Here is a 25,993-nt window from a genome sequence, read left to right on the forward strand (position 1 = left end):
TTTTAGATACTTCAGATGGAAATTGTTTAAAATTTAAAACTTAACCATTCCAGGGGCGCCTGGGTGGCTCAGTCGGTTAAGTGTTTGCCTTTGGCTCAGGTCATGATCCCAGGAGTCCAGCATCAGGCTCCCTGCTCAGCAGGGAGTCTGCATCTTCCACCCTCTCTGCCTACTCTTCCACCTACTTGTGCTCTCTCCCTCTGTGTCAAATAAATAAATAAAATCTTAAAAAAAAAAACAAACCTTACCATTCTGAAAATAGATGAACAATTTGTTTCAGTAGGGAAAAGGGGAGTGCAGGAGAGCATAAGCTGTTTTATTGAAGAATAACATATATACTGGAAAGCAGCAGATCTTAAGTGTACAGCTCAGTTAATTTTTACAAGGTGAGCATGCCCATGGAACCACCACCCCGATCAAGATCTCGAACATTACCAGCACCCCAGAAGTTTTCCTCATCTCTTCAGTGCTGTTCCCTATAATCGCATGGAAGTCTTACCAATTTAAAAATCTAATCATTTTCTTAAAGAAATTTTTTAAAGAGTTCATAGCTTTTCTGACCTGTTTATTAGTCCAATTCATCATGCTGCTGTTTGATATAATTTTCTTTGATATGTGAAGTACTTTTTTTGTGTTTCTCTTATTACAGTTTTTCCCTTGAAATTTTCATAACTAAGACATAAAACCTGGCAAGTTTGATATATTGTGGTGGTAGAAAAAATTTAAATAATACTCTAGGACTTCTTTTTTTAAGTTATGGATTATTGATGAAAAGAAGTGGAAACCAGGAAGAGTGGATCACACTGTCGGCTGGCCCTTGGACAGACACACTTATGGAGGCTCCTTCCTCTACCATTTAAATGAAGGCGAACCCCTGGTAGCCCTTGGTTTTGTGGTGAGTTACACGCCTGTTATGGAAAACTCTACTATTATGTATCATCAGTGTTATAAAATCTGGAGCATGTAAAATGCTTTTCATTTAAACGTCACTTTCTAATTTTGTCAATAGGTAAAGTGCTTGTGGCTATTACAGGCATTGGTCTATAGCTTTAAACACACATAGCTTTTGTGATCGTAGCTGTGAAATGCCAGACACTATGCCCTATGCCTCACAGAGAATTCTAAGTTTCGTAAAAGTCCTATGAAGTATTTATATCCTTATTTTACTGACAGGACACTGAAATCCAAACAAGTTACACAAATTTCCCAAATATACCCATTAAATGACAGAGGCAGCATTCACACCTGAGTTTGTGTGACTTCAAAGCCCATTTTCCACTATAGCATGCTGTCACGAAAGACGAAATCAGCACTCGGTTTGAATCTATAACTTTTAAAAAATGTAAGCATTTTCTCCCCTTTTGGCCACTTACATCTTTGCAGTCAACTACATCTTGAATAATGCAAGGAATGGAAAAATAAGGGCTTCTGCAGCTGATACTTGGTGGCAGCTTTATAATTTAATGTTAGCTAGACTCATATGACACATTATTAAGTTTTTACATTATTGGTGTTTTTTGACACCCAGCCAGGTGTTCAGTTTCTCATCTTTGTATAATTATTCCAGTGACTTAATTTTTTTGAAAGCAAAAAAGGTTTGGCTATTAATTTTAACATTTTGATAAGGCCTTATAAAATGTAACTTCTAATATTTCTTGTCCTTTTTTTTCTAAGTATGATTACATTCTGTTTCTTCATTTTTGCCTCAGTACTACCACATATAGCTTATTAGTTGATTACTAGAGTGGGTCCTGATAAATGAAAAATAATTAAAACTCCTTTTGTAGAAACATACTGTTAGACACCTACAAATATTTTTCTAATTTGGGCTTTCGTTTACAGAGCACAATGATTTATTTATATGTTCTAAATTTTTAAAGTTTGGCCAATTATTAACATAGGGTATCATTTGTTTACCCTTTCTTTTCCAAACAGATTTTACTCAGTTATTCATTTAAGTTTGGGTTACTACATATATTTCTCCAAGTACTTGGAATACAAGAAATTACATGTTAAACAGAGCTTGAGTACAAGAAGTACATGTTTTCTCATAAATATTGATCACATTTTAGCTTGATATAATTTGATATCTAATTGTATATTGTATAATAATTTATATTTATTTATTGTATAATAAAATGTCTAATTGTATAAATTTACTAAATTTAAATATAAAAATTTTAAGGTTGGTCTAGACTACCAGAATCCATATTTGAGTCCGTTTAGAGAGTTCCAGAGGTGGAAACACCATCCCAGCATTCAGCCAACTTTGGAAGGTGGAAAAAGGATTGCGTATGGAGCTAGAGCCCTGAATGAAGGTGGCTTTCAGGTAACTCATCCAACTTTTTTATTATTTCTGTATTATAAAGTAAACACTGAAAATACAATGTAATAAATTTAGATAAAGAATAGAAAATTATCTCATAGGAAGAAACTTTAAGGAGAACATCTAGTGTTTATAAAACTGTGTCACACCATAGTTAAATAAAATTATACCATGAATTTAGTTTTAAGAATATATTGATTTCTTGAGATAAATTTATAGGCTTTTTGTTGGTGGTTAGTTTTTAACCAGAAAATTAAAATTATATGATCCAAAGATATTTTCCTTTATTCCTTAGCTGCCGGGAAACAAAGACAGATTTAGTTTTCCACAAAGGTATTTAATTCATCCCAGCTACCTAGTAACATCCATGCCTTTTGGGTGGCCTCTGTCAAGCTTTTGCCCTTAATTGTCTATTTTAGTATATGTTCATAATAAATCTTATGAAATGTTAATGTAACATTATATGTTAACTAATTGAATTTAAATTAAAAAAAGAATACAGTATATAATACATATAACATACAAAAAAAAAAGAAAAAGAAACTGGTAGCTCAAGTCTATACAAAGAACTTTGTAGTCATTAAAAATACGATGGGTACATCTACAGCTACTGACATGGAAAAGATGTCAAAGATACAACATTAAGTAAAAATAAAAAGAAAAGCAAGCTATAAAACAGCATGGTTATAAAAAATGGTAATGTATTAAGTATATATAGACAATGAGATAAAAACCTAGGTAGCTATGATAAAAGCTGTTAGTACTGCTCTAAAAACATTAAGTAGGATGATCTAAAAAATTAGCTCTAAAATTTATACCAAGTGATTTAAAGCAAGTTACTTATCTTCTCTGGCCTTTATTTTATAGATGATCCTTTCTGTCTCTAATATTCTAGGAATCTGGAACCATTTTATAGATATCTTTTTTTTTTTTTTGTAATTCTGTTTTAAAAGTAACAGATGATAGAAAATTGGGGGGGAGGAGTTAACCTTTAAAGTGAAGTTCCATTATTACTGTAACAGTAGTTCATAAAGTCAAGTAAAACCATAGCTAACTTATGAATGTATTCAGTACGATCTTAAAATAACAGTATCCCTAAATTCTGTTGCTGTGGGATTACTTCTCATGAGATTGTTTTGTTTCTAGAGTAGTTATTCATTTGTAACAAATATTTATTAAATTGCATAACTATGTTCAAGCCCATTCAGGTCTTTTGCACAGTCTCTATAATACCTGTCAGTCTAATTCTACTCTTCTTAATTTATAGTGTAAAGTTTCCAGTGTATTCAATAGGACATACAGATTTGTATTTAAAAACATCAGCCTGTGTGTTTCAACATCTCAGCTGATTTTTTAAAATGGCGGGAAGAGTTGACTGCACACATGCACATACACACACACACACTCACTTTTTACTTAAATTTTCTGATTCAGTTAGTCAAAGATTGAGAAATTTATTTCTCGTAAGTTTTTGAAGAACCTTAAGCAATAACTTGGAACATTTGATTTTGTTTATTTTGCGCTAACACATATGACATGCCTTTTTTCCCTTTTTTTAATTTTTAAAATCATAATGATTTTATAAATGGAAGTTTATACCTCTTAATCCACTTCACATATTTTGCCATCTCCCCACTCATCTCCCCTCTGGCAACCACCAGTTCTCTTTATAAATGAGGTTGTTTCTGTATACATAACTTTTTATTTCTTTTTTTCCCCCAATCTGTACCAAAACTTACCTTTTCTGAGGGTTTCCAATTATTTGTGGCTTAATGAATATTCTAGAATACATTTCTCAGTGCAACTTTTCCTCAGTCCATAGTTCCTTAACAAGATATCCAGCTGCCAGTAACACTGCCCCTACAGGGTAGGATACTCCCAGGATGTAAAAATACATTTTGCTTGGGCTATAAGATTTTTATTCATAGGATTTATGCACCAATTTGGACGAACTTGCACTAACAGTCCATGTCCTTTTATTAAACTTCACAGTGGTTCTTGAATCAAACTTAGTGTTAGCAGGGCCACAGCCCTATTTAAGAAAAGTGTCATTATCCAAATTCCTAACTATTACTATCCTATCTCTTTTCAGCTAGTAATATTCCGGAAGGCCCTCCCTCCTCTTATCTATTCTGTGATCGTGATTTCACGCACTTTTATCTAGGTGGTTCTGATATTGAATTCAGTCTGAGAACCGTAATCATAAATTCATTCCCCACATGTACCATGAAAGGACCTGAACTCTGATCCATCTCATACCAGCGTTCCTTCTGCCCTCCAGGTTCTCCTCTCACCACCTCTCCCTCATAGTTAGAATTCTGTGATTGATGGGAGCTGTGGCCACAGATCCCTCACTATGACAGATGGAGCTGATGGCACTGGTTTCCCTGTTTATCCCCTCTGAGCCCCTTTCAGCGCCATCAGCCAAATTCTTAACCACCCACCACTTTCTCAACAGAGACTGTGGCTTACTTTAGGAAGCCCTTTAAGAAGAAAAACTGCAGAAGGAAGAAAGAACAACTCTGCATTGGCTTTCTCTTCTTTCCTTTTCAAACTATAGATTAGAATACATTTTAGCATGCAAACAATCTCATTTAGCCACTACATTGTAGGGTATGTATAAGCTTTTACTGACTAACCCAGAAAATACCACCACCTCTTACTACATTGTTTTTCATGAAAAATATATACTGAGGCCCAAACAACGGTCTTAAAATGTATTTTGGAAATTCAGCTTACTCTAAAGCTAATCATATTCTTCAAGGAAGTAGCTAATCGTAATAATGCTGTGATGAGAACTTAAGTTCCCGTTCCTAGATATCAAAGTAAAATAAAAAGGGCATATAGAGTTAACATCCTTTGTAAATCATGTGTTACTGGGAATGCATGTAAAAGCAGATTACAATTTAGATAATAGTTGTTTAGGTTTAGGGAGTATTTTTAGACATGGATAGTAAAAATAATAACATGTTATTTAATATGTTAATGCTCTGGTCCTAAATCTGTCTCATGTAGGTTAGTCATGAGTAAGAAGGGGAAAAAGTCTTAGAAAAATAGTAATGGTTCTAATCCTCATTCTTAGGAAAGGGGGAAAGAAACTGCCCTTGTTCTGATTTTTTTCCTTCACATTTTTCCCTACAGCCTTAGAAGACTTTAAGAGACTATAATCTGTAGTATTGTTTTGTTTGCTTAATTTAAGCTAAAAATGCACTTTGACTGTTTCTTTCCTCAGTCTATACCAAAACTCACCTTTCCTGGTGGCTTACTAATTGGTTGTAGTCCAGGTTTCATGAATGTTCCCAAGATCAAAGGTACCCACACAGCAATGAAAAGTGGAATTTTGGCAGCAGAATCTATTTTTAATCAACTAACTAGTGAAAATCTCCAATCAAAGACAATAGGTAAGAACTTCCTATTTAAAGCATTGAAAACTGTCAGGTTCTTCTTGAGATATTTAAAAAAAGCTGTTTAAATATACACTTTAGTATATAGAGGATGAAAATAAATACAATTAAAAATCTTGAGGTCTTCTGTATGCATATTTCAATTGACATTAAAAGATCTGCCCCTTTCACAAAGCATTCAGATGTGTGCTGTACAAAGAAAACTAAATGACCTAATCTCAGTAATTAGATTTTTATAGCAATGTTCTGTTGTTTTCACATCAAAAGTAGAATAGAGCCAGTGATGTCCCACCTACTTAGAAATGATTTCAAGTTTGGGGTGCCTGACTGGCTCAGTTGGTAGAGCATGCGGCTCTTGATCTCAGGGTCATGAGTTTGGGTCCCCACGCTGGGTATAGAGATTGCTTAAATAAATAAACTTTTAAAAAATGTTTTAAAAAATGATTTCAAGTTTGACAGTACTGTGTTACATTTCATATATATCATATTATACACACTAAGATACCTCACAAATACTGAAGTATCTTCAATCTGAAAACAAAACAGCTTTGCAGACTGAAGAATCCAGCAGCACCTTTTCCTTTGCGGGCTTTGCAAGCACAGGCATAGATGTGACCCTTCTGCTGTGATGGAGAGGAAGAGCTAACACTTACACCTCCATAAACCCTTAATCTATGAAGACCCTTTAGTAATTCTCAATTTTTCTCAAAATAAAAGCCTAAGTTTTCTCACTCTTCTGGTTTCATCTGTTTTTACTCTCCCTTCCAGCCACACTGGCTTCTTTACCGTGGAGACCATCTCACGGTCTTTACTCATGGCCAAATCCCCTGCTCCCTTCACCTTTGCTCAAATATCACTCTCTCGTGGCGGCCTTATATGGACAATACCAGTTAATCTGCAACGCACACAGAGCACTCCCACCCCTTCACCCCCCCAGACTGGTTTTTTTCCTATAGTATCTTCCCCCTTTTGGCACATAATTTAGTTATCAACTTTGTCTCCTTCCTCTGGGATAAACTCCAAGCGAGCAGAGACTTTGTTCACCATGAATCCCACATCCCTGGCACATAGTAGCAACTCAGTAGATATTTGATAAATAAAACTTATTCCTTAGAATTCCAAGTAACAAACGTTCCTGCAGGTAGACGTACGAACCCTGATTATGCCTTCAAATGTCTTTGTAGAAATGGAGGCCTAGGGTGTGGGAGAGAAAGGAGATAGAGCATAGGAAAGGCAAGAGGCCCCTTCAGGGAGAACAGAATAGGTAAGAAGGAGTGTAATCGTTGAGTAGTGGAACTTTTTTTCTCACTTTCTTGCCAAGTAGCTTTCCTTGTTGGAACCACAGGCCGTACCTGCACGTCATGTACACATAGCACCCGCACGTAGATGGCACTGGAGCAGCTGTGTCACCGAAGACCAGAGTGAGGATTAAAGCCAGAGGGAAAGGGAATGGATCCAGAACAGGAACCAGTGACTGGAAAGTGTATAGCCACTAGGGAGGTTGTGGAAGTTAGTCAGAAGAACCAGTTTGTCCCATTAAATATTGAATGCATGCACTGTTTCGGTATTGTTATGAATTTTCTGGGGCTGTTACGACAAAGGACCACAAACTGGGCAGCTTAAAACAACAGGAATTTATTCTGAGTTGTGTAGGCTAGCAGTTCAAAATTAAGGTGTTGATAGGACCTTCGTCTCTCCTGTCTTTAGTCTTCTTGCCCCTCAGCTTTCTGATAGACCCAGACATTCCTTGGCTTGGGGCAGAATAACTCTGGATCTCTTGCTTCTGTCCTCTCTTCTCTTCTCTGTGTATCTCATAAAGACACCAGTTGGTGGATTAAGGACCCACTCTATTCCAGTAGGACCTTAACTAATTATATCTGCAGTGACCCTATTCTGAGATAACTGGGGGGTTAGGACTTGAAAATAATCTTTTTGGGGGGACATAGTTCAACTTGCAACAGGTGTAAGTGTTTCATTTAATCAGCTATAAAAATTTTTCACTTTTATGGGTAGCATGAACTCTTTAAGTAATTTTCAGGTTCACTGAATTTTAAAACTAATTTTCCATATACTAAGTTCAAATGCCTTACCACCTGTTAACATATATCAAATGGTTATCTTTTTGGAAGATGCTAGCATTTGTACATGAACGATTCTTCAAGTGTGGTCTTATATGACCACCTGTTTAAATTTATTTAAGATTCACTCATCAGATATTTTAATAGCAAAATACCTTGATGATAAAGTATTTTATACTTAAGGTAATTTGACACTTAACATTTCATGTTTTTAATATAAGGACTTCATGTAACTGAGTATGAAGACAATATAAAGAAATCATGGGTGTGGAAAGAGCTATATACTGTTAGAAATATAAGACCATCCTGCCATGGAATACTGGGTGTATATGGAGGGATGATTTACACTGGAATCTTTTACTGGATATTTAGAGGAATGGAGCCATGGACTCTAAAACATAAAGGTAATTCTGGCATATTTGAGTATGAATATTATAATCATTAACTACTCATGCTACTCCTGAATGGGGCGGAGGGCCTGGCTGGCTCATTCAGTACAGCATGCAACTCTTTTATCTTGGGGTGGTGAGTTCAGCCTCACATGAGGATAGAGTTTACTTAAAAAAAATTTTTTTTTTAAATTTTGTTTAATCTCAGTAGGATCCATTAAGTAATAGTGACTTCTTTTAATGTTTCAAACTTGTTTTAGAGAAAATAATAAGTTCAGTATCTTTAATCATGTATCATTACTATAAGAGGACTAAAGTCTTATTTCTTTAGTGTATTTTCAAGTTTTCATAAAAATGTTTGAGAAAGTACTTTTACGTGTTTTATTTTTATTCAAAATCTTCCTCAAAACTGTTTAAGGTTCTGACTCTGATCAGCTCAAGCCAGCCAAGGACTGCACGCCTATTGAGTATCCAAAACCCGATGGACAGATCAGTTTTGACCTTTTGTCATCCGTGGCTCTGAGTGGTACTAATCATGAACACGACCAGCCAGCACATTTAACCTTAAAGGACGACAGTATTCCTGTAAATAGAAATCTGTCAATATATGATGGACCGGAGCAGCGATTCTGCCCAGCAGGTCAGTAATGTGATTTCCATCCGTGCCTAACACACATAATTGTTTTAACCATGTTGGAAATACACTTCCATTATTTTAAGAAGTTTCTCCTTCCATTGCATGGAAATTTTAAATGACCCCCCTACATCCAGCTTCCTTTAGAAAACTCATTTTTATGGTTCTTAATCTAGCAATGCTAAAATGGGAATTTTTGGTAAGCCTAATTCAGTTGACATTTCTCAAAGCCTTTCCTGGGGTGCCTGGGTGGCTCAGTCACTTAAGCGGCTGACTCTTGATCTCAGCTCAGGTCTTGATTTCCCGGTCATGAGTTTAAAAAAAAAGAAAGTCTTTCCTGGTCTACCCTTAGACCAAGGATTATGGAACACCAGATACCTCTTTCCATGTTCACGAGTTAAATCACCTGTCATGGCTGCTCCTACACACACATATATAACGTATATACTCAAATATCAGGATATAGCCACATTCAGCTCAAAAAATGGCCCCAGACATTAAATTTACCATAAATACTGTATCCTTTAATGTGAACTTTCAACTAGAATTATAATAGGAACTGGATCTCAAATGATATGGTAGAAGAGTATGCTGGTACATGAAAATCAGTATATTCCGGAGGGACTAGAATTAGAATGTCAGCTCTGAGGGCAGGGACCTTGACTGTCTTTTGACTTTTTAAATCATTTCTGTCCTTACACTGGTTTGTGAACTCCTCGAGTGGCAAGGATTAGATCTATTTGTCTTTTCAGTTGTAACGCACATATAAAATCAGAACTCAAAAAATTGCTAAATGTTGTTCTCTTATTTAATAAGACTAACTCAGCCAAATACTGCTGTACCTTCTGCTTTTATCCATATTTAATTTATACTAACAGCAATAGCACACACCAAGATCTTCATAATATTCTCTGTGGGTAAACATTCACAAAACAAACCTTCAAGGTTTCTGTAGCTACTGTTTCCAGAACTTCATTTTCTACTTTTGAATTTTGAAAGTTAAAATAGGTACTTCACAATATTGTTTTTTTTTTCCTTCCAGGAGTTTATGAATTTGTACCTTTGGAACAAGGTGATGGATTTCGGTTACAGATTAATGCTCAGAACTGCGTGCACTGTAAAACATGTGACATTAAAGATCCAAGTCAGAATATTAACTGGGTGGTACCCGAAGGTGGTGGAGGACCTGCTTACAATGGAATGTAAACTGCAACTGACTTCTTTTGCAGGCACATATGTTTCTTTAAAACATATGGCAAGCTAACTTCAAATGTTTGTAAGTCAACAGGTGTCAAAATATCTTACTGCATATTACTGATCAGAATGTTCATAAAATTATCAGTGATCAATGAAATAAAAATTTTATACTTACATCTAAAATTGTCCCATAAAAATTATGAATAGTTCTCCCTACATAAAACTTTACAAATGAGGTAGCATCTGCTTACCTCTGTAATTCTTCACAGATTCAGTACCAATAGCAAATACACTACTGGCCTTTAATGTAGATTTACTTGTCAAATTCAAGACTTCGAATGTAAGTGTATATTCTAGACCAGAGGTTAACATCCAGCCCACCACTTCTCTCATGAATAGTTTTACTAGAATAGTGATGCCCAATGGTTTACATACTGTCTGTGGCTACAGCTGCAGAAGTGAGTAGTTGTGACAGATGATAACGGTCCACAAAGCCTAAAATATTTACTGTCTGGCCATTTGGAGAAAGTTTGCCGACCCCTGAATATCTATTGTACATTAAGTATAAAACACCAGCAAAAACCAACCACAGAGAAATACATCAAAGAACTGAGGGAAACAGTATACACACTTAAGCTTTAATCTGTTTATTCAACAAGATGTGTCTTTAGGAATTTAGAAACAGGTTGGACACCACATTCTTTGTGATTAATGCACACAGTCATTAAAAAAAAAAAAACTTCACTGTATTTTGTAACACTGTTTTATTAAGAGTGAACTCTTTTTGGTATTCCTAAACTGTAAACAATGGGAAACTGAAGTATCAAAGGATACTTTGATATCAGGGATCATATATAACAGACAAAAACCTTTAAATGTTCTTATTGCCTTTATACAACAATCAATGCATATTTGAGTAAAACTGAATTTCTTATTAGGCAAACATTTTTGCATATGCTGCCTTCTCTTTATCTTTCTGTGCCTTTATCTTTTGTTTGACTTTCAGCAATTCTGCCTGGATAGCTGTAAAATAAATACATAATAGGGGTTATTTCTCAAAACATCCAAAAAATTAGGATGCCCAACAACTCATGTTTTAAATATGATAGTTAATTCCCCCCGTTGATACAACTCTTCTCTGTAGAGTAACTGAGCTCAATTAACAATATTTTACTGACAAAGCAATCACACAAACTGACAAAAACCATGAAACATAATTTTAAAAGACTGTCAATCTGAGAGAAGTCTAACTGAATTTTATGTAAATTTGCCTTCTCTCTCCCCTTGAGAGGAGGCAATTAAGTGCCTCCGCTGTTTTACTTTACCAGTGAGAGACTTAAGATATTTTAATATCTAGTTCTTGTAGGACTATTTGTAGCAGGTGTATCTGAAAAACAAACTAATTTTTGTCCCAACTTTCCAAAGCTGTCCTAAAATATACACCCAATAACTAGAATACTTGCATTTTGGCTTCAATCAGCTTAAGGAATGGTCCGAGATGTTAAATTCATCATAAATGTTATATCTTTTAGTGCTGTGCTTTCAACCAGAATTACAATAATAGGAACCAGATCTCAAATGATATGACAGAAAAATATTTGGGTATGTGAAAATCAGTATTCTGAAAAGGAACTAGAATGTAAGCTCTGTTTGAGGGCAGGGACCTTGATCAGTGCCAATAACAGTCATTATGTAATATCTGTTGAACAAATAAATATCTAAGTGGCAAAGGTTCATAAATGGTTCAGAAAGATAAATTCTTAACAGGACAAAATGAACTTTCACCATAAAAACTGCCCACTTACCTTTATCTTCTGGTGCTATCTCCTGAGCTTTCTTAAGATCAGCCTTTAATTGAAAAACACATTTAAAGAAATATTAGATATATGATTTATGAAAGTGGTTGTCTAAAAATATTAAAGTGTAGAACAAAATTTTACCAATGCTTGATCGTATTCTTTTAATCCTTGCCATCCTTGAGCTTTACGGTACAATGCTTTGGTACTGGATGGGTCTATTTCAAGAGCCTACAAAAAATTATAAAATTAATATTTTTACCTAAATATGATTAAATATATGTACTAAATTTCAATTTATTGCTGGTCAGCTCCAAATCAACCCTTCACTGCTCTGTGATAATGGAGCTAGATGGACCCTGTAAATTTTTCTCTCTGCCAGCTGGCACAGTACATTTTGTCAGTAGAGGGCGCTAAAGGGACACAGGTGAAAAAAGCTATTTCTCTTCCAGGTTCCAGCGCACTTCTGGCAGGCTCCTGCATTGAGCTTGGTCAATATAGCGCACAGCAGCTCTCTGCAGGCAACTCACCCAAGCACTACAGCAGAGTCCCATAAGTATGGTAGCCAGTGAACTTCTCTGCCACCCAGTAAGCCACAGCCATCCCCTCCCCAATAAGGTCTGGATCTCGGCCTAGGGGCTATCAAAAGGTGCCTCTTCCTTGGGGTGTCCCCATCCTAGCCTAGGGGGAGTGACTGCATCATATATATAGCAGATACATAAAAATCTGTTTTCCCATATTCTTTAGAATTCTCTTTATTAGGCATTCCCTCATTATTCCAGTCCCCTCTTTACATACTCTTTTACATTAAACTTTCTCTTTTAAAATTACTATATAGTTTCTATCTCCTGATTGGGCCCTAAATGATAAGAGAAAACTGTTATGAATAAAAAATTTTGTTACACTCTTTTACTTGAAACCTACAGGGTTTTTTTTAAGAGTGTAAGTAAAGCTGAATAGGTCTCTCTTTTGAAATATAAACATTTTAGAAATCATTTTGTTTACTTCACATCTTCTAAAGGTCAATCCTAAGATTTTACTGAAAAAGGTGTATTATCTGCCTCACAAAGGTCAAAAAGAAATCCAGAGTTGGGGCACGTGGCTCGTTTAATCAGGAGATCATGTGACTCTGGATCTCAGGGTCATGAGTTCGAGCCCCACACCGGTGTGGAGCCTACTTAAAAAAAGAAAGAAATCTAGAGTGAAGACCCATCTTTTCCTGGAGTAAGTTTTTTCCCTCTGTTGTATGCTCCCTTCTAAATATATTCTTATCCCTTATTCTACCTATCCTACCAAAGTAGGATCTCATTTTCTCCTTTTTTTCTTTTTTTTAAGTAATCTTCACACCCAACAAGGGCTGGAACTTACAACCTCAAGATCAAGAGTCACACGCTCTACCAACTGAGCCAGCTAGGTGCACCAGATCTCATTTTATTTCTACTTGCTCTGGGCATAGCTTAATGTGCAACATACATAAAAATTACTGCAGATGACCTTTCTAAATACATAGTTAAGTTTGGAAAATTTTTCAACTGCAATAGGGAGAGTGTCATAATTGCTCTCTTTAAGGAAGTAATGCTGCCACCTATTTAGTTTTTTTTTTTTTTTTAAGATTTTATTTTATTATTTGACAGAGATAGAGACAGCCAGCAAGAGAGGGAACACAAGCAGGGGGAGTGGGAGAGGAAGAAGCAGGCTCATAGAGGAGGAGCCTGATGTGGGGCTCGATCCCATAACGCCGGGATCACGCCCTGAGCCGAAGGCAGACGCTTAACCGCTGTGCCACCCAGGCGCCCCGCCACCTATTTAGTTTTATCAGTTAGTATTCCTGGATGTCCTCATAAAGACAGGTGACCTTTGTGTGTTCCAGTAGTACCCATTCTCCCTGTACAAGTCCTGATGACCCTAAATTAAAACAGACTCTGTCCTCAGCCAAATAAAAAGTTCCTTAAGAGTAGGAGTCTTTTAATTAAAGCCCCTAATCTCTACTAGGTGCTTAACATGTGCCCAATACTGTGCTAAATGATTTACAAATGTTATGTAATCTTTGTAACAATCCTATGAGGCAAGGATTATTTTCATTTAATAAAAGATGTTAAGACTCTAAAATTAGGACTTAACCAAGATCACAAAGTTAGTGACAGAAGTCTAACAAAAACACTAAGTCTGACTGGCTCTGCAACCCATATTCCAATGCCTTGCACACAATAGATGCGCAATATATTCAATGAATAAATGAGCTGATACATGTGCTCTGAGGAAAAAAAGGAAAGTATCTTCATAGATATTAAGAAACATAATGTTATCAGCAAAATAAATGGATTAACAGGAAGAACTGAAGGTCCAAAATAGTTAGAGATAAAGTGACTTTTAAATTATATTTCATCAAGTTTCATTTGGTCCTCTGTAATAAAATCTATTACTGTACTTAAAATTCCTTTTGTTCAAGTTGATAAATCATAATCTCACTCCTTCAAAAAGTCTGACGTCAAAGAGACTTACCTCCAAACAACTGTCGACTGCTCCCTGCCAATCTGACATCTTCAGTTTACAAGCACCAATATTCAGCACACAGCTTAAAGCTATAGGTTGCAGCTTCGATCTATCTGCTTGCTCAATAACAGCCTTTGAACCTTCCACATATCTAGAGAATACATTAATAAAGGTAGCATATAATGAATGCCACATACAACTTACTCTGTTCCTTCAGTGATGTCGGAAAGTGTTATGTCATTTCTGATATAAAAAGCTCATCAAATGCTAATACTAATATTCTTTTTTTTTTTTAAGATTTTATTTATTTGACAGAGAGAGCACTGGCGGGGGGGAACAGCAGGCAAAGAGGGAGAAACAGGCTTCCTTCCAACCAAGGAGCCTGACTTGGGGGCTTGATCCCAGGACTTCTGGATCATAACCTGAGCCAAAGGCAAATGCTTAACTGACTGAGCCACGGAGGCATCCCTAATATTAATATTCTTAATGATCACAATCATTCTCCTTTAGAAGATTGATTTTCATTTGTTTCAACTTTATTCCCAAAGCGTTCAAAGAAACCAATTTAACAGCATTCCCCAAATCTAAAGATAATTATGCACTACTAACACTTCCCAATTTGTAAAGCTCAGGTCTCCATTATGTACTTTCCAACGTAAGTATGTTTGGGCCAAGGTTGCCACTGTGGGAGAGGGAATGGAATTAGAACCTTGTAGTGTTGATTTTGAACTGTATTTGAATACGGTCCCTGGCTCTGTCCATGGAAAAGGGACCAGAAACAATGGGCATACCTGGCCCTCAGAATCTGGTTCCTAAAATCTATCCCCCAATAAAAAGAACCAGGGCTCCTTGGAGAAACTGCTAATACCAGATCTGGAAACAAGGTTCAGTAAAAGATGAACCTGAAACACCTTGTGCCAGAAAGCAAGCAAGTGCTCAGACTAATAGGAACATGTCCACAGGATACAGGAAAGGAGGCTTCCGCTGGACAAATCTGGAACCCTTTGAACATCAAGAAGAATGATAGTATAATTACGGGTTGAACTGAAAAAAAAATCCACAAGTATATAATGATACTAAAAAGGGGTGGGAAGAGGGAGGAGGCTCTTTTAAACATTAGAATGCAAGATAACTGTAGAATGAATCATAAAATTAGAACATCAGTTTTGCGACCAGCATAGTAATTGATTCAGGGAAGGATCTTCAATGATGCTAAAACCCACTGGATGAAAGAAAGATTACGAACTGGATATTCACACAATCTCACAGGATCATCTCACAAAGTACTTATTTACAAAAGAGAAAAGGTAGCTTTATGACACAAGCATCTGGCTGATACCACTTTAACCAAGTGCCAGAACTCAAAATAAGCCAAACTGACATGGGCCTTCAGGATGTGGTATCATAGGAAATATTCACCACCACTGATTTAAGTCCTCTTGCCAAAATATTTAACCTCAAACTAATCTTGAGGAAGTAATCAAATAAATACAGATGGTATTCAGTAAGACAACTGACTTAAGAGTCCGCAAGATACAAATGACTAAAAAAACCTAATGTAGGGTAGGGACTACTAAAGATAAGAAACTAGAGACATAAAACCAAATGATACAATGGACTCTGGACTAAAAAAAGAAAATTGAAATAACTGTGGAAATTTGAATATGGATTACATATTAGATGATATTACTGAATCAATGTTATTTTCAGGGTGTCTCAATTGTATCAAGGTTATGTAGAAGCATGTTTTAGTTTCTTAGGAATTACCTGCTCAACTATTTAGGGATAAAGTGTCATGGTATCTATAACCTCCTTTCAAAATGATTCTACAAAAACAACTACAGCAAGAATTAAAAATTAGCAAAAAGAGGTAAAGGTACAGGTATATTCATATACTATTCTTTCAACTTTCCTGTATTTTGAAATTTTTCAAAATAAGCTGGAGGAAACAAAAGAAATGCAACTATTTCAACATACCTGGCTATTATTCTACAAAGTAATTTTGCCAAAAAGGTAACAAACGATTCTAAATTTCAGTTTATAATTCCATTTACAAGCTCTCAGAATTAATTTATTAAAAATATTTTATTACCTTAAAACTTTTGTATATTTTTTAATGGCCATCTCCCAGTTCTGGGATTTGAAAAAAGTATTTCCAATATTTTTTACATCTTCTGTTATTAGTAAAATTTTATTTACCTGTATAAAAAAAATACAAATATGTTGCATTTTAGTAATTAATGTTAATATGAATATTTCAAAATTTTAGTACTATTTTTAATAATTAAAATTTGACTAATCTGAAAGTACTCACATCTTTTAAATCTATATCTGCGTCCTCAGGGAAATCTGGATGACTGTCACCAGAGCCATCTTTTGGGAATATGCCCCAATCATCCCCTTCCTTCAATTCTCCGCATTCTGCAATAACGCACAACTGTAAAAATAACCCTAAATTGTAGAGGTCTTCTACCATATTAATGAGATTAAAAACAAATCTGGGTTTAAAAGTTATACAGCTATAAGTCATGTGCAACACTGTCGAAGTCACTTCTCAAATGCCGGTCTGACAAAGTCTCATCTACCTGCTCTAATTACAATAATGCCCTTTATATACATTCCAAGTAATACCACATCACTATTTTAGGGAAGTGTTTTACTGCTATTCAGAAGCTCAGTATACAAAGAATATGTTGACAATATTATCATTCTCTATGTAATTTCCTTTAGGTGAGGCATGTCCTTTCAATTCCACTACTGTTTCTTTCATACAACGGTGACAGCCTACCTCCTGCAGGTATTTCAGTTTCCAATTCCCACTCATAGCTCTGTCCATTAGGTTAGGTAGTATTGTGGCCACTGTGATTTCACGGACATTGAGAACACAAGGCTCTTTAGAGTTACATAATCTAGTCTAATCCCTAAAGTAATTTATATAAGAGGAGGAAACATGCCCAGAATATTTAAATAACAAGATCAAGGCCAAACCACCAATAAACAGCAGAGTCTCAACAGGACTCTTGGTTTCTTGTCCTCTTCCTACTATGTACTAGCGTACACACTGATTCAAAGTTTTGCAGGTACAGAAGAGTTAAGAAACCCACAAAAAAAAAAAAATCACCAAAATTGAAGTGGAAATAATAAAAATCTCCTTTTAAACTACCCTAATCTTACCTTTCCCACTGTAGAAAAGTTTCAAGAAAAGTGGCAGGTCCAGGCTTCTAAGCCAAAAGTCATCCTAACATTTTCCCAGCTAATAATCATCTGATCTTTTTACTTAACATCTCTTAAAGACAGTAATTAAGATATTTCACTGTAACTTTTTACTTACTTTGACAGGTTTTTCACCTTTCACTTCTACATTTTCCAGTATCCTTGCCACACCCATTCCTTTAATTACTTGGCCAAATACCACATGTTTCCCATCCAAGTGAGGAGTCGGGACTGTTGTGATAAAGAACTGAGAACCATTTGTATTGCAGCCCGCATTTGCCATGCTCAATAAACCTTCCTGATCATGCTGCAGAAATACAAATCAGTAAAAGAAAACCAAGGTTAGAGGTCCTAGTCTGAACTGTTCTTTTACTGACCATTCACATAAAACTAGGGCAGGCTGGAATATCATTTAGAGCAAACAATGTAGTGTTACTTTGTATAAATTGCAACCTTTAATTCACAAACATGGGGTACTTAATCAGTTTTTAGACTTTAAAAAAAGCTTATGAAGCCAAATAAAATAACAGAAACAATTTAGATTTCTAAATTGGCCATTTTGAGAACACGCTTATATCTCAACTTTAAGATGAAGATGCTGCATTAAGGAAATTTAATGATTATACTTCCTCCTTTTTTATAATGAATGTTCTCTTTTCTGAGACGAACTCAATAGTCTTCCCATTTTTATGGGCCTATGCTATGATTCTTCCTTTACACATCAATAAACTGGGAACAGTGATTGGATATTCAATTTAGACAGGACATTCCTTAGGTACTTTCCTAATCTCAAAGGAATCCAAACATGGCTTTCATCCCAGGTGAATCTTCAGAGAACCATTCTTCAGAGAATGACCTAAAGAAACTGCTGCATACATCTTGAAATCAAATTTCTACTTGGCATCAACCTGTTCAAAGGTGCTGTGAAACCAGTTCTTCATCTTCCCACTTTATCCTTAGGCTTTCTAAATTATTCTTTGTTGGGCCATTCACTGTATGCTTATGTTAGTCTTCCCACTGAAAATGCCTTTTACCCCTGCAACCCAAAAAATTCAGCTTTCAGGGCTACCAAGTTTGCAGAAGGCAAAAACTATGTGTCCTTTCAATAGAACCCCCTTTCTTTTGATAAAAACAATCACATAATCTTAGTTTTCAACCTTCAGAGGTAGCTTTCCTTTTTCTTTTCCAAGTTTGGCACTTTTCCCACAATATCAAATAGAATATTAACTTTTTCAGCCTCGTATTGCCTTTGTCTTTACTTACTTATATCCCTCATTCAAACTGTAATCTATGTTTTATTTTAGTTCCTGCCTAACCAAGACTTGGCCGTCCTGCAAGGTCCAGCTTAAGTAGCCATTTCTTTTCAATGCCTTCCCTAATAATTTGGAATATAGAAATCATACCTTTCTCCTATAATACATACATAAAGTCTCAATCAATTTAGCATTTATTTGCACATTATTATATTATTCTCCAGTTGTCCCATGTGTTTTAATCTTGTCTTCTGTAAGATCATAAATTCCTTGTTATCAAGGCTGTTCATTTTTATAAACTCCTCGGTGCCAGTGGCAGTACTAAATACGTAATAGTTGCAGGCAATAAATACTGCTTAAAAGACTGATGACATTTTCTTTTCAAATTGTCCTAATTACCTTGCTCATATTCCTCATTTCCAAAGATTATTACTTTACTTTTGTACTTACATGTCCATTCTTACAACTTGAATGATGCAATATACCCGATTACATCTTGGGACAATGAAGATAAGAAGGCACGGGCACCACTAATGTCCGTTAGGAGCTTGGACATTAACCATATCCGCTACTTTGCAAATCCCCTGACATCCTGGATATTAGCGATGGTTTTGTTGCTCTTCAAATTCAAGCATAGAAATGCACAAGTTACCATCCTTCTGATAATGAGAACATTTTTCCTGGAAACAATTTTGCTATATAGTGGCCACTCTTAAAACTCATTGTCTTTACTGAAGTACGTAAACCTGGACCACACGGACATAACCATCCTATTTTTGCCAAATAAAATTGGTGGATGAAATTTTTGTATGTTACAGAGCATCTTTACAAATATGGTATCTTTTACAAGAAAAGGAGAATCTACACACACTTGAGACATTTATTGGTGTTTCAATCCAACCAATATCCCGGACATATAACAACCTTTATTATTAGCAATATTAACATTCACTTTTGTCTACTTTACCTTATAATAGAAATTTTCATCTTCAAATTTTTCACCGTAAATACTTTCTCCACCTGTCCCATTTTGATTTGAAAAGTCTCCACCCTGAATCATAAATTTCTTAATAACTACAAAAAAGGAAAATAGCTATTAGAAACTAAAATATGGATGACTACAGCAATGTTAACTAATAAACATGTAGTAAAAAAGAAATTTCCTAAAACATGACTCTAGTCATATCACTCTCCTGTCTTTCTCCACCCATCCCCGTAACTCCAAACTCTTAAAAGGCTTTTCTTAGCCCGGGTCCAAACTACTTTTATTGACTGATCACTCACTAATACTCCAAAAATTAGTTCAAATGGTACTTCCCCTGTATAACTGTCACTGAGACCTCAAAATTGGATCTCATAATTTTTCTCCCACAGTATCTTGACTCTACTTCCACTTTATAACGTTTATAACGCATATCACAATGATCTGTCTCTTCCAAGAAACGTTAATTCCTTAAGCACAGCAACTGTTTTTCATTGTGCATATGGCTAGACATGTGTTACTAGACATGTGTTACTCATTGATGTCTACTAGGTAAGACCAATTATTCCCAGCAGATTTGTTATACCACAATGGGAGTACTTCAGCAAGCATTATGACTTGGTGTGAAAGGTTCCCCAGACCATCCTCATGTTCAGAAATTTCCTAGGATTCACGCGACTCAGCATTTGGTTGAATTACAGCAATAAAGTAAGGATACATAGAAATTCGATAAAGGAAAATACTGAGTCTGAAAAGAAATCCATGTGCTCCCTTATACTCTCTCCCTCCCATGAAAGGTCAGAGAGCAACAAGGGAAAAAAAAAAAAAGTGCTGCAACGTATGTACAATGTTGTTGCCAGGTAAGCCCATGGTTTTTTATCAGGGTGGATCACGCAGTTACTCTCTACCTAGCACGTACTGAAATTCCAGACTCTGAAAAGGAAAGTAGGTGTTCAGCATAAATCAAAGTGTTTGTACAAATAATCCAGGCACAGTAAACTATCTTTATGATTCAGGGAATGGTTGAAGTGCCAAGTTCCTAAACTTCAGCTAATGGCCATGCTGCAAGCAAACCTTTTCAAGGGGAGCGGTCTCAGGCCTGCTATGTCAACTCTTTTCTAACTACTATGCTCTATTAGTATATTTTAGGATTTTATTAAACATGAATGTAAATCAACAGTTTAAACATTTTTAAATCAATGTTCGTTTTTTCTTAATCAAGTTTCTTTTAATAAACTAACTACTCATGATTATCCTTTAACTTATTTATTCATTAAACAAATATTTATTGAATACCCACTCAGTAACTATACTACACATGCCAAGGAAAAGATGGTGAAAAGATATAGTTCCTGAATTCATGGAACCTACAGTCTATCAGGGGAAGCATCAAATAATCACTAAACAAAGGTATGATTACAAAATGTGATAAGCATTGTGAAATGTCATTTTTAATTAATATCACAACAAGACACTGAATCCTTAAATCAGCTACAGCCTTCTCAAGCAGTCCTGCCCAAGTTGTAGGTATAACTTTTTTGCCACCAGGCAAACTAAAGTCTGCTTCTTTATCACGGCACACCCTTTTTTCTCAAGCTAATCCCAATGGAGTGAAGAGCTAGGGCACTGGTGAAGCTAGGTAGTCCATTTCTCTATAAGTAAACCTTAGTACCCTCTCATAACACCACTATTAACAGCCCCACCTTTATGAAATTGAGCTACTGCCTCAGATGTCAGAGCATTCTCCTGAAACTAATAGTAATTTTTAACTTCCACTCTTTACTTCTTTTTACTTAGTATTTTCTTCTCTAATTGCTACAGAACAGAATTATTTATAAGAATCAGATTAAAAAATTTACACATACTTCGATGGAAAGGGCATCCTTTGAAATGGAGAAGTTTCCCAGTGGTGGGTCCAATGCCCTTTTCTCCTGTACACAACGCACGAAAATTTTCTGCAGTTTTGGGTACAATATCTGCAAACAATTCTAAAACAATTCGACCAACTAAAAGAAAAAATGAAAACATGTCAGTATGCAAAACAAGCAACCAAATAAGCAAATGATAAAAGGATGGTTGGTAAAAGTATAGTGACTGAGATACCAAGTTCTGTTTTTTTGGTCATTTTTCTAATATTCAAAATAGTCTACTGTTAGTTGTCATGTATCTAGATGAATTTGAAACAATTATTTTTCTATATCTTAACAAAGGATCATAAATACAGAGCCGGCAGATTGGCACCATATAAGGGACACCAAATGGTTTTAAATTCTGAGTAATTTCTTTTACTTGTACTCAGAAATTCCAACCACCAAGTAACCAATAGGAGAAAATTAAATATTCTTTGAGTGGTCTGGTTGGCTGAGTTTTAAGTATAGCTATAGCCTTTGTGCTCTATGGAACCTCCCTCGTGCAGCCGCTGAAGCAAAAGATGAAAAAGTTCCCATTTTAGACAACTCCTAAGGCAAGTAAAAATAAACCTCGCACTAATTTCAAAGCAAAATAAATGTGTATATAAATACACGTGTGTATCCACAATCAGCCACGGGGTCCCTGAATCCTGATGTGTCCGTTTGTACATGCATTCACACAACCTACCTAACCATTCTAACCTGTTCTAGAACAAAAGTATTTCAGTTACAAAACAATATGCTAATTCACAAGACCTTAGAGGACCTCCCGAAGTGCTGACGTAGCCTAGGCAACCACATTGCTACACTGAGCTCATTTTCCCCAATGCCAAGACAGAGAAAACATTCGCCAATCGGAGGGGACCTCTAAGTTACAAACTGGTAATAAGAAAAATCAACAAGCAGAAGTCGCTGTAATTTACAAACAATCTGGGAACTGCTGATGTATCTCGCGTGGCATAAGACGAGGCGTGACTGGAACCCAACAAACGCATATCAGTTTTCTGAATGTCCCACTGGAAACATAATCTTACTTTATGCCTGTCTGATAGTGCAAGGTGGCGAGGAGGTACAACAAAATCAGAGGAGGCAAACGTAAAGACCGCCACAATCCCCAAACCAAAAATTTCCAGAAACTTCCGCACGACCGATGGCATTGGTACAAGGGCGCTGGCTCGACCCAGCCTTGGAAGCCTGGATTTGTTCCAGCAGTCCAGTCTGGGCAGCCCTCCCCGCGGCACCACAGAGCAGCCCCTGGCCCGAACCTCACACCACCCTCGGAATCCTCCGAACCCCGGGAAGCCTAGCTTCCTTAGGGCCATTCGGCAAGTATCAGACTCCGCTCACCTCGCTCCCCTCCGATGTCCACATCAAAGAAGACTCTGGGGTTACTGGGGTTGGAGGGCTTAATTTGCGGGGATGGGTGCGACATTTCGAACTGCAGACGCGCTTGGAAGTGAACTCAGAGAACCTCGTGGACGACCAGCAACTCAACTCGAAAGCTTCTCCACCGAGATCTGTCGGCGGCGCTGACGAGCCACTTCCGGCGTGAGGTCCGGAAGCCACGCCCCGACTTCCGGCACCGCCTCCCGGCGCCGTCTCCGCATGCTCAAACCCGTACCGCTTCTCCGTAGCTTGCTTTCTCTCCTCCCTCTCTTCTCGTGTACTGAAGTTGCAGGGCCAATCCTTTTTATTCTTTTTGCGTGTGTTTCATCGCTTTTCCTACCGTGATAGTATAGAAGAGCTTTGGAGACAGGCCTCTGCATTCCAGCCTCAGGTCTGCCACTAACGGGTGTGTGACTGCTTCTCTGACAACACAATTTGCTTGTCTGGAAAATAGGAATTAAAATGCCTTGTTTGGAGGGTCGTTTTGGGGATTAAAGACGCAAATTGCTTAGCACAGTGCGTAACACAACCAGGTGGTAGGTGATCCATAGTGATCGTGTTATTGCTGCCATTTTGTTACAAGTTGCTCTTAACAGTATAAGTGATAAAGAGAGGTTAGGCAAAGGCTCTGAAGCTGAACGTCTGGAAAAGAGCACAGTTTTGTTTCCTGATAAAACTGTGTTATAGTCCACTTTTCCCTTACAGGAATTTGTGTAAACATTTTACCTATTTATATGAACATAGACTCACCTCTTGATAAAACCTAATTTTGGAGAGAAGTGCTATGTTCTTTAGCACTTGGTAATATTCAGATTGTTTATTCATTTATTACATCTGTCTCCTCCCATTAGAATTACACTTCACGAGGACAAGAATTTGGTTTTGTTCATTGCTCTATTCAGAGCACTTTAACAGTGTCCAGCACATAGTAGGTGCTCAGTAAATGGGGTTTTTAAAATATTTATTTATTTTTACAGAGTGCGGGGTTGGGGGAGGGGGAAAGGAAGAGGAAAAGAGAGTCTTAAGCAGACTTCTTGCTGAGCTGGGGTGGGGGTCTGGGGGCGGTTTGCTGGATTTCAGCACCCTAAGATCATGACCTGAACCAAAACCAAGAGTCCCCCATAACCAACCGCACCACACAGACGCCCCATAGGTGCTCAGTAAATGTTTTTGAATGAATGAATGAGTTATACAGAATGTTAATGGCCTCAGAATTTTATAAGACTGTTAATAAGAAATTTCACTTCCATGTCTATTTATGTGTAATTTGAGAAGATTATGGGCACTTCATGCTGATCCTTTCAAATTCCAGCACATTAAAATTATTGTAAAATGTTAATTCCTTATGAGTTAATGTCCTTGAATTCCCTAGTGTTTATTCGTTATGGTTCCCTGAGGATGTAGGTCAGCTCAGCACATAACCTCTGTGTTCTTTGGTGAATATGAATCAAAACAAATCACTCACTAATCCGGTCTCATTTCCATGCTGCAAACTGGTAATTTACACTTTGTCAAATATCAAATGATAAAATCACATGTAAAGTTTTATTCTGCTCTACCAGCTTAAAATTAGCCTCTAGTATATTATTCCAAGAATTGTCACTTTTACGCCATAACCTCCTAACCATTTTTATCATTAGGAATATCATTGTGATAACTAGGTAACATGGTTAAGCGCTTTTGTGCCATCACACTTCTGGGGTTCAGATTCATTCACTAATGGATATTAATTTGTGACTTTGGACAAGTTACTTGGCCTTTCTGTGCCTCAGTTTCCTCATCTGTAAATTAGGATAATGATATGTATCTCTTAAGTTTGTTTGTCTAATTTTTTTTTTTTTAAGTAAACTCTATGCTCTGTGTGGGACTTAAACTCATGGCCCCAAGATGAAGCATTGCATGCTGCACTGACTGAGCCAGCCAGGTGCCTTATGAGGATTAGGTGAAGAATTATTTAGATGTTTTAATATCAGAAACATAGTAAGTACTCAACAAGTATAAGCAATTATTAATCATAGCTAATAATTTTAACTAGACATCCTACCTATTTTAAAATCCTACCTAACTATTTTTAAAATATTACTAGTATCAACGTATTTCAAAATGAAAGTTAAAACTGCAAAGATCCTTTGAGGATGCTTCTGCATTCTCAGAAAACATAACGTGATTCTTCCTGTTATATAGGTTTCTGGGTGTAAAAGACTAAATGTTACTCTCACTGTGTCTAGATTTTTCACAGTAACATAACAGCTTTTTACAAACTGTCATATTCCTAGAACAAACTTGAATAACAGAATCATACCTTTCAAACCCACTCCAGTACTGATCTTTAGTGAAAAGATAAATCCTCCTAGAAGACAACCTATCCCATTGTCAGTCTACTTACTTAATACAGGTCTTCTGAGTTCTGAAGTCTTCTTGCCTATGTGTAGAAAGAAAGACTAAGGAGCATGCACTATGTCTTAGGGCTAAGGACACAATTTCATCTGGATGGAGGGATGAATATTTGCTCTAAGAGCTCTGTTACCACTATTTTCATTATTGCTTTTTTTGTCTTTTTCCCATAAGTTTGGAGGGATAATATTAACAGATTGCATCCCCCACCCAATATCCTCTCTCAGTCTTTTTGCTCATTATTCCACCCAAACAAGCAGGTAGGCATTCTGTGCTCATTGCTTTAAGGAGAAACATGTGACAGCAAAGAAAACAGGGAAGAAAAGAGTCTTTTCCTGGCTTTGGAGTTGCAAAAGGCTTGGCTTTACAGGAACAAGAAAGACTCCTGGCATAGCAAGAGATTTGGACAAAACATTTTTTGTAAGATCATGGCTTTCCACTGGCAAAAAAAATAATAGTCAAACTCAAACAAACCCATCTCCTACACTGGAGAATGAGGGGGTTACAGATGGTACAGAGAGGAGAGTAGGAGGGGAAG

General features: G+C 36.5%; 3 protein-coding genes and 1 long non-coding RNA gene across 5 annotated transcripts in view; 2 read left to right on the plus strand and 2 right to left on the minus strand.

Annotated features, from left to right (window-relative positions):
* Positions 1-11,967, plus strand: part of ETFDH (electron transfer flavoprotein dehydrogenase) — a 33,073-nt gene extending 21,106 nt beyond the window's left edge. The window contains exons 8-13 of the mRNA XM_045798733.2: positions 755-895; positions 2,186-2,329; positions 5,559-5,727; positions 8,030-8,212; positions 8,616-8,837; positions 9,874-11,967. Of these exons, the coding sequence (XP_045654689.1) occupies positions 755-895; positions 2,186-2,329; positions 5,559-5,727; positions 8,030-8,212; positions 8,616-8,837; positions 9,874-10,037 (1,023 nt within the window). The 3' untranslated portion in view covers positions 10,038-11,967. The remainder of the gene's footprint in view (positions 1-754; positions 896-2,185; positions 2,330-5,558; positions 5,728-8,029; positions 8,213-8,615; positions 8,838-9,873) is intronic.
* On the minus strand, positions 10,655-23,224 carry PPID (peptidylprolyl isomerase D). 2 transcript variants are annotated; one of them, XM_045798735.2, is made up of 10 exons: positions 23,023-23,223; positions 21,631-21,771; positions 19,751-19,857; positions 17,649-17,837; positions 16,632-16,754; positions 16,410-16,516; positions 14,327-14,468; positions 11,969-12,055; positions 11,834-11,876; positions 10,655-11,051 (listed from the first exon to the last, which is right to left on the minus strand). In XM_045798735.2, exons 1-10 carry the CDS (start codon positions 23,105-23,107, stop codon positions 10,963-10,965), a joined length of 1,113 nt encoding a protein of 370 aa, XP_045654691.1. In that variant the 5' UTR covers positions 23,108-23,223; the 3' UTR covers positions 10,655-10,962. The 2 variants fall into 2 exon arrangements, with proteins under 2 accessions (XP_045654691.1, XP_045654690.1); XM_045798734.2 differs by having other exon boundaries at positions 10,655-11,876; positions 23,023-23,224.
* The window catches only part of LOC148109086 (uncharacterized), a 32,208-nt gene continuing 29,380 nt past the window's right edge, over positions 23,166-25,993 (minus strand). Inside the window, exon 3 of the mRNA XM_087866553.1 lies at positions 23,166-23,504. Coding sequence (XP_087722679.1) covers positions 23,166-23,504 — 339 coding nt within the window. The remainder of the gene's footprint in view (positions 23,505-25,993) is intronic.
* Positions 23,329-25,993, plus strand: part of LOC123793185 (uncharacterized) — a 30,931-nt gene continuing 28,266 nt past the window's right edge. Inside the window, exon 1 of the long non-coding RNA XR_006779864.2 lies at positions 23,329-23,467. This is a non-coding gene — a long non-coding RNA (uncharacterized LOC123793185). The remainder of the gene's footprint in view (positions 23,468-25,993) is intronic.

This window comes from Ursus americanus, chromosome 13, assembly GCF_024610735.1.
Source record: "Ursus americanus isolate L20-20 chromosome 13, mUrsAme1.1.p, whole genome shotgun sequence".
NCBI classification, from domain to species: domain Eukaryota; kingdom Metazoa; phylum Chordata; class Mammalia; order Carnivora; family Ursidae; genus Ursus; species Ursus americanus.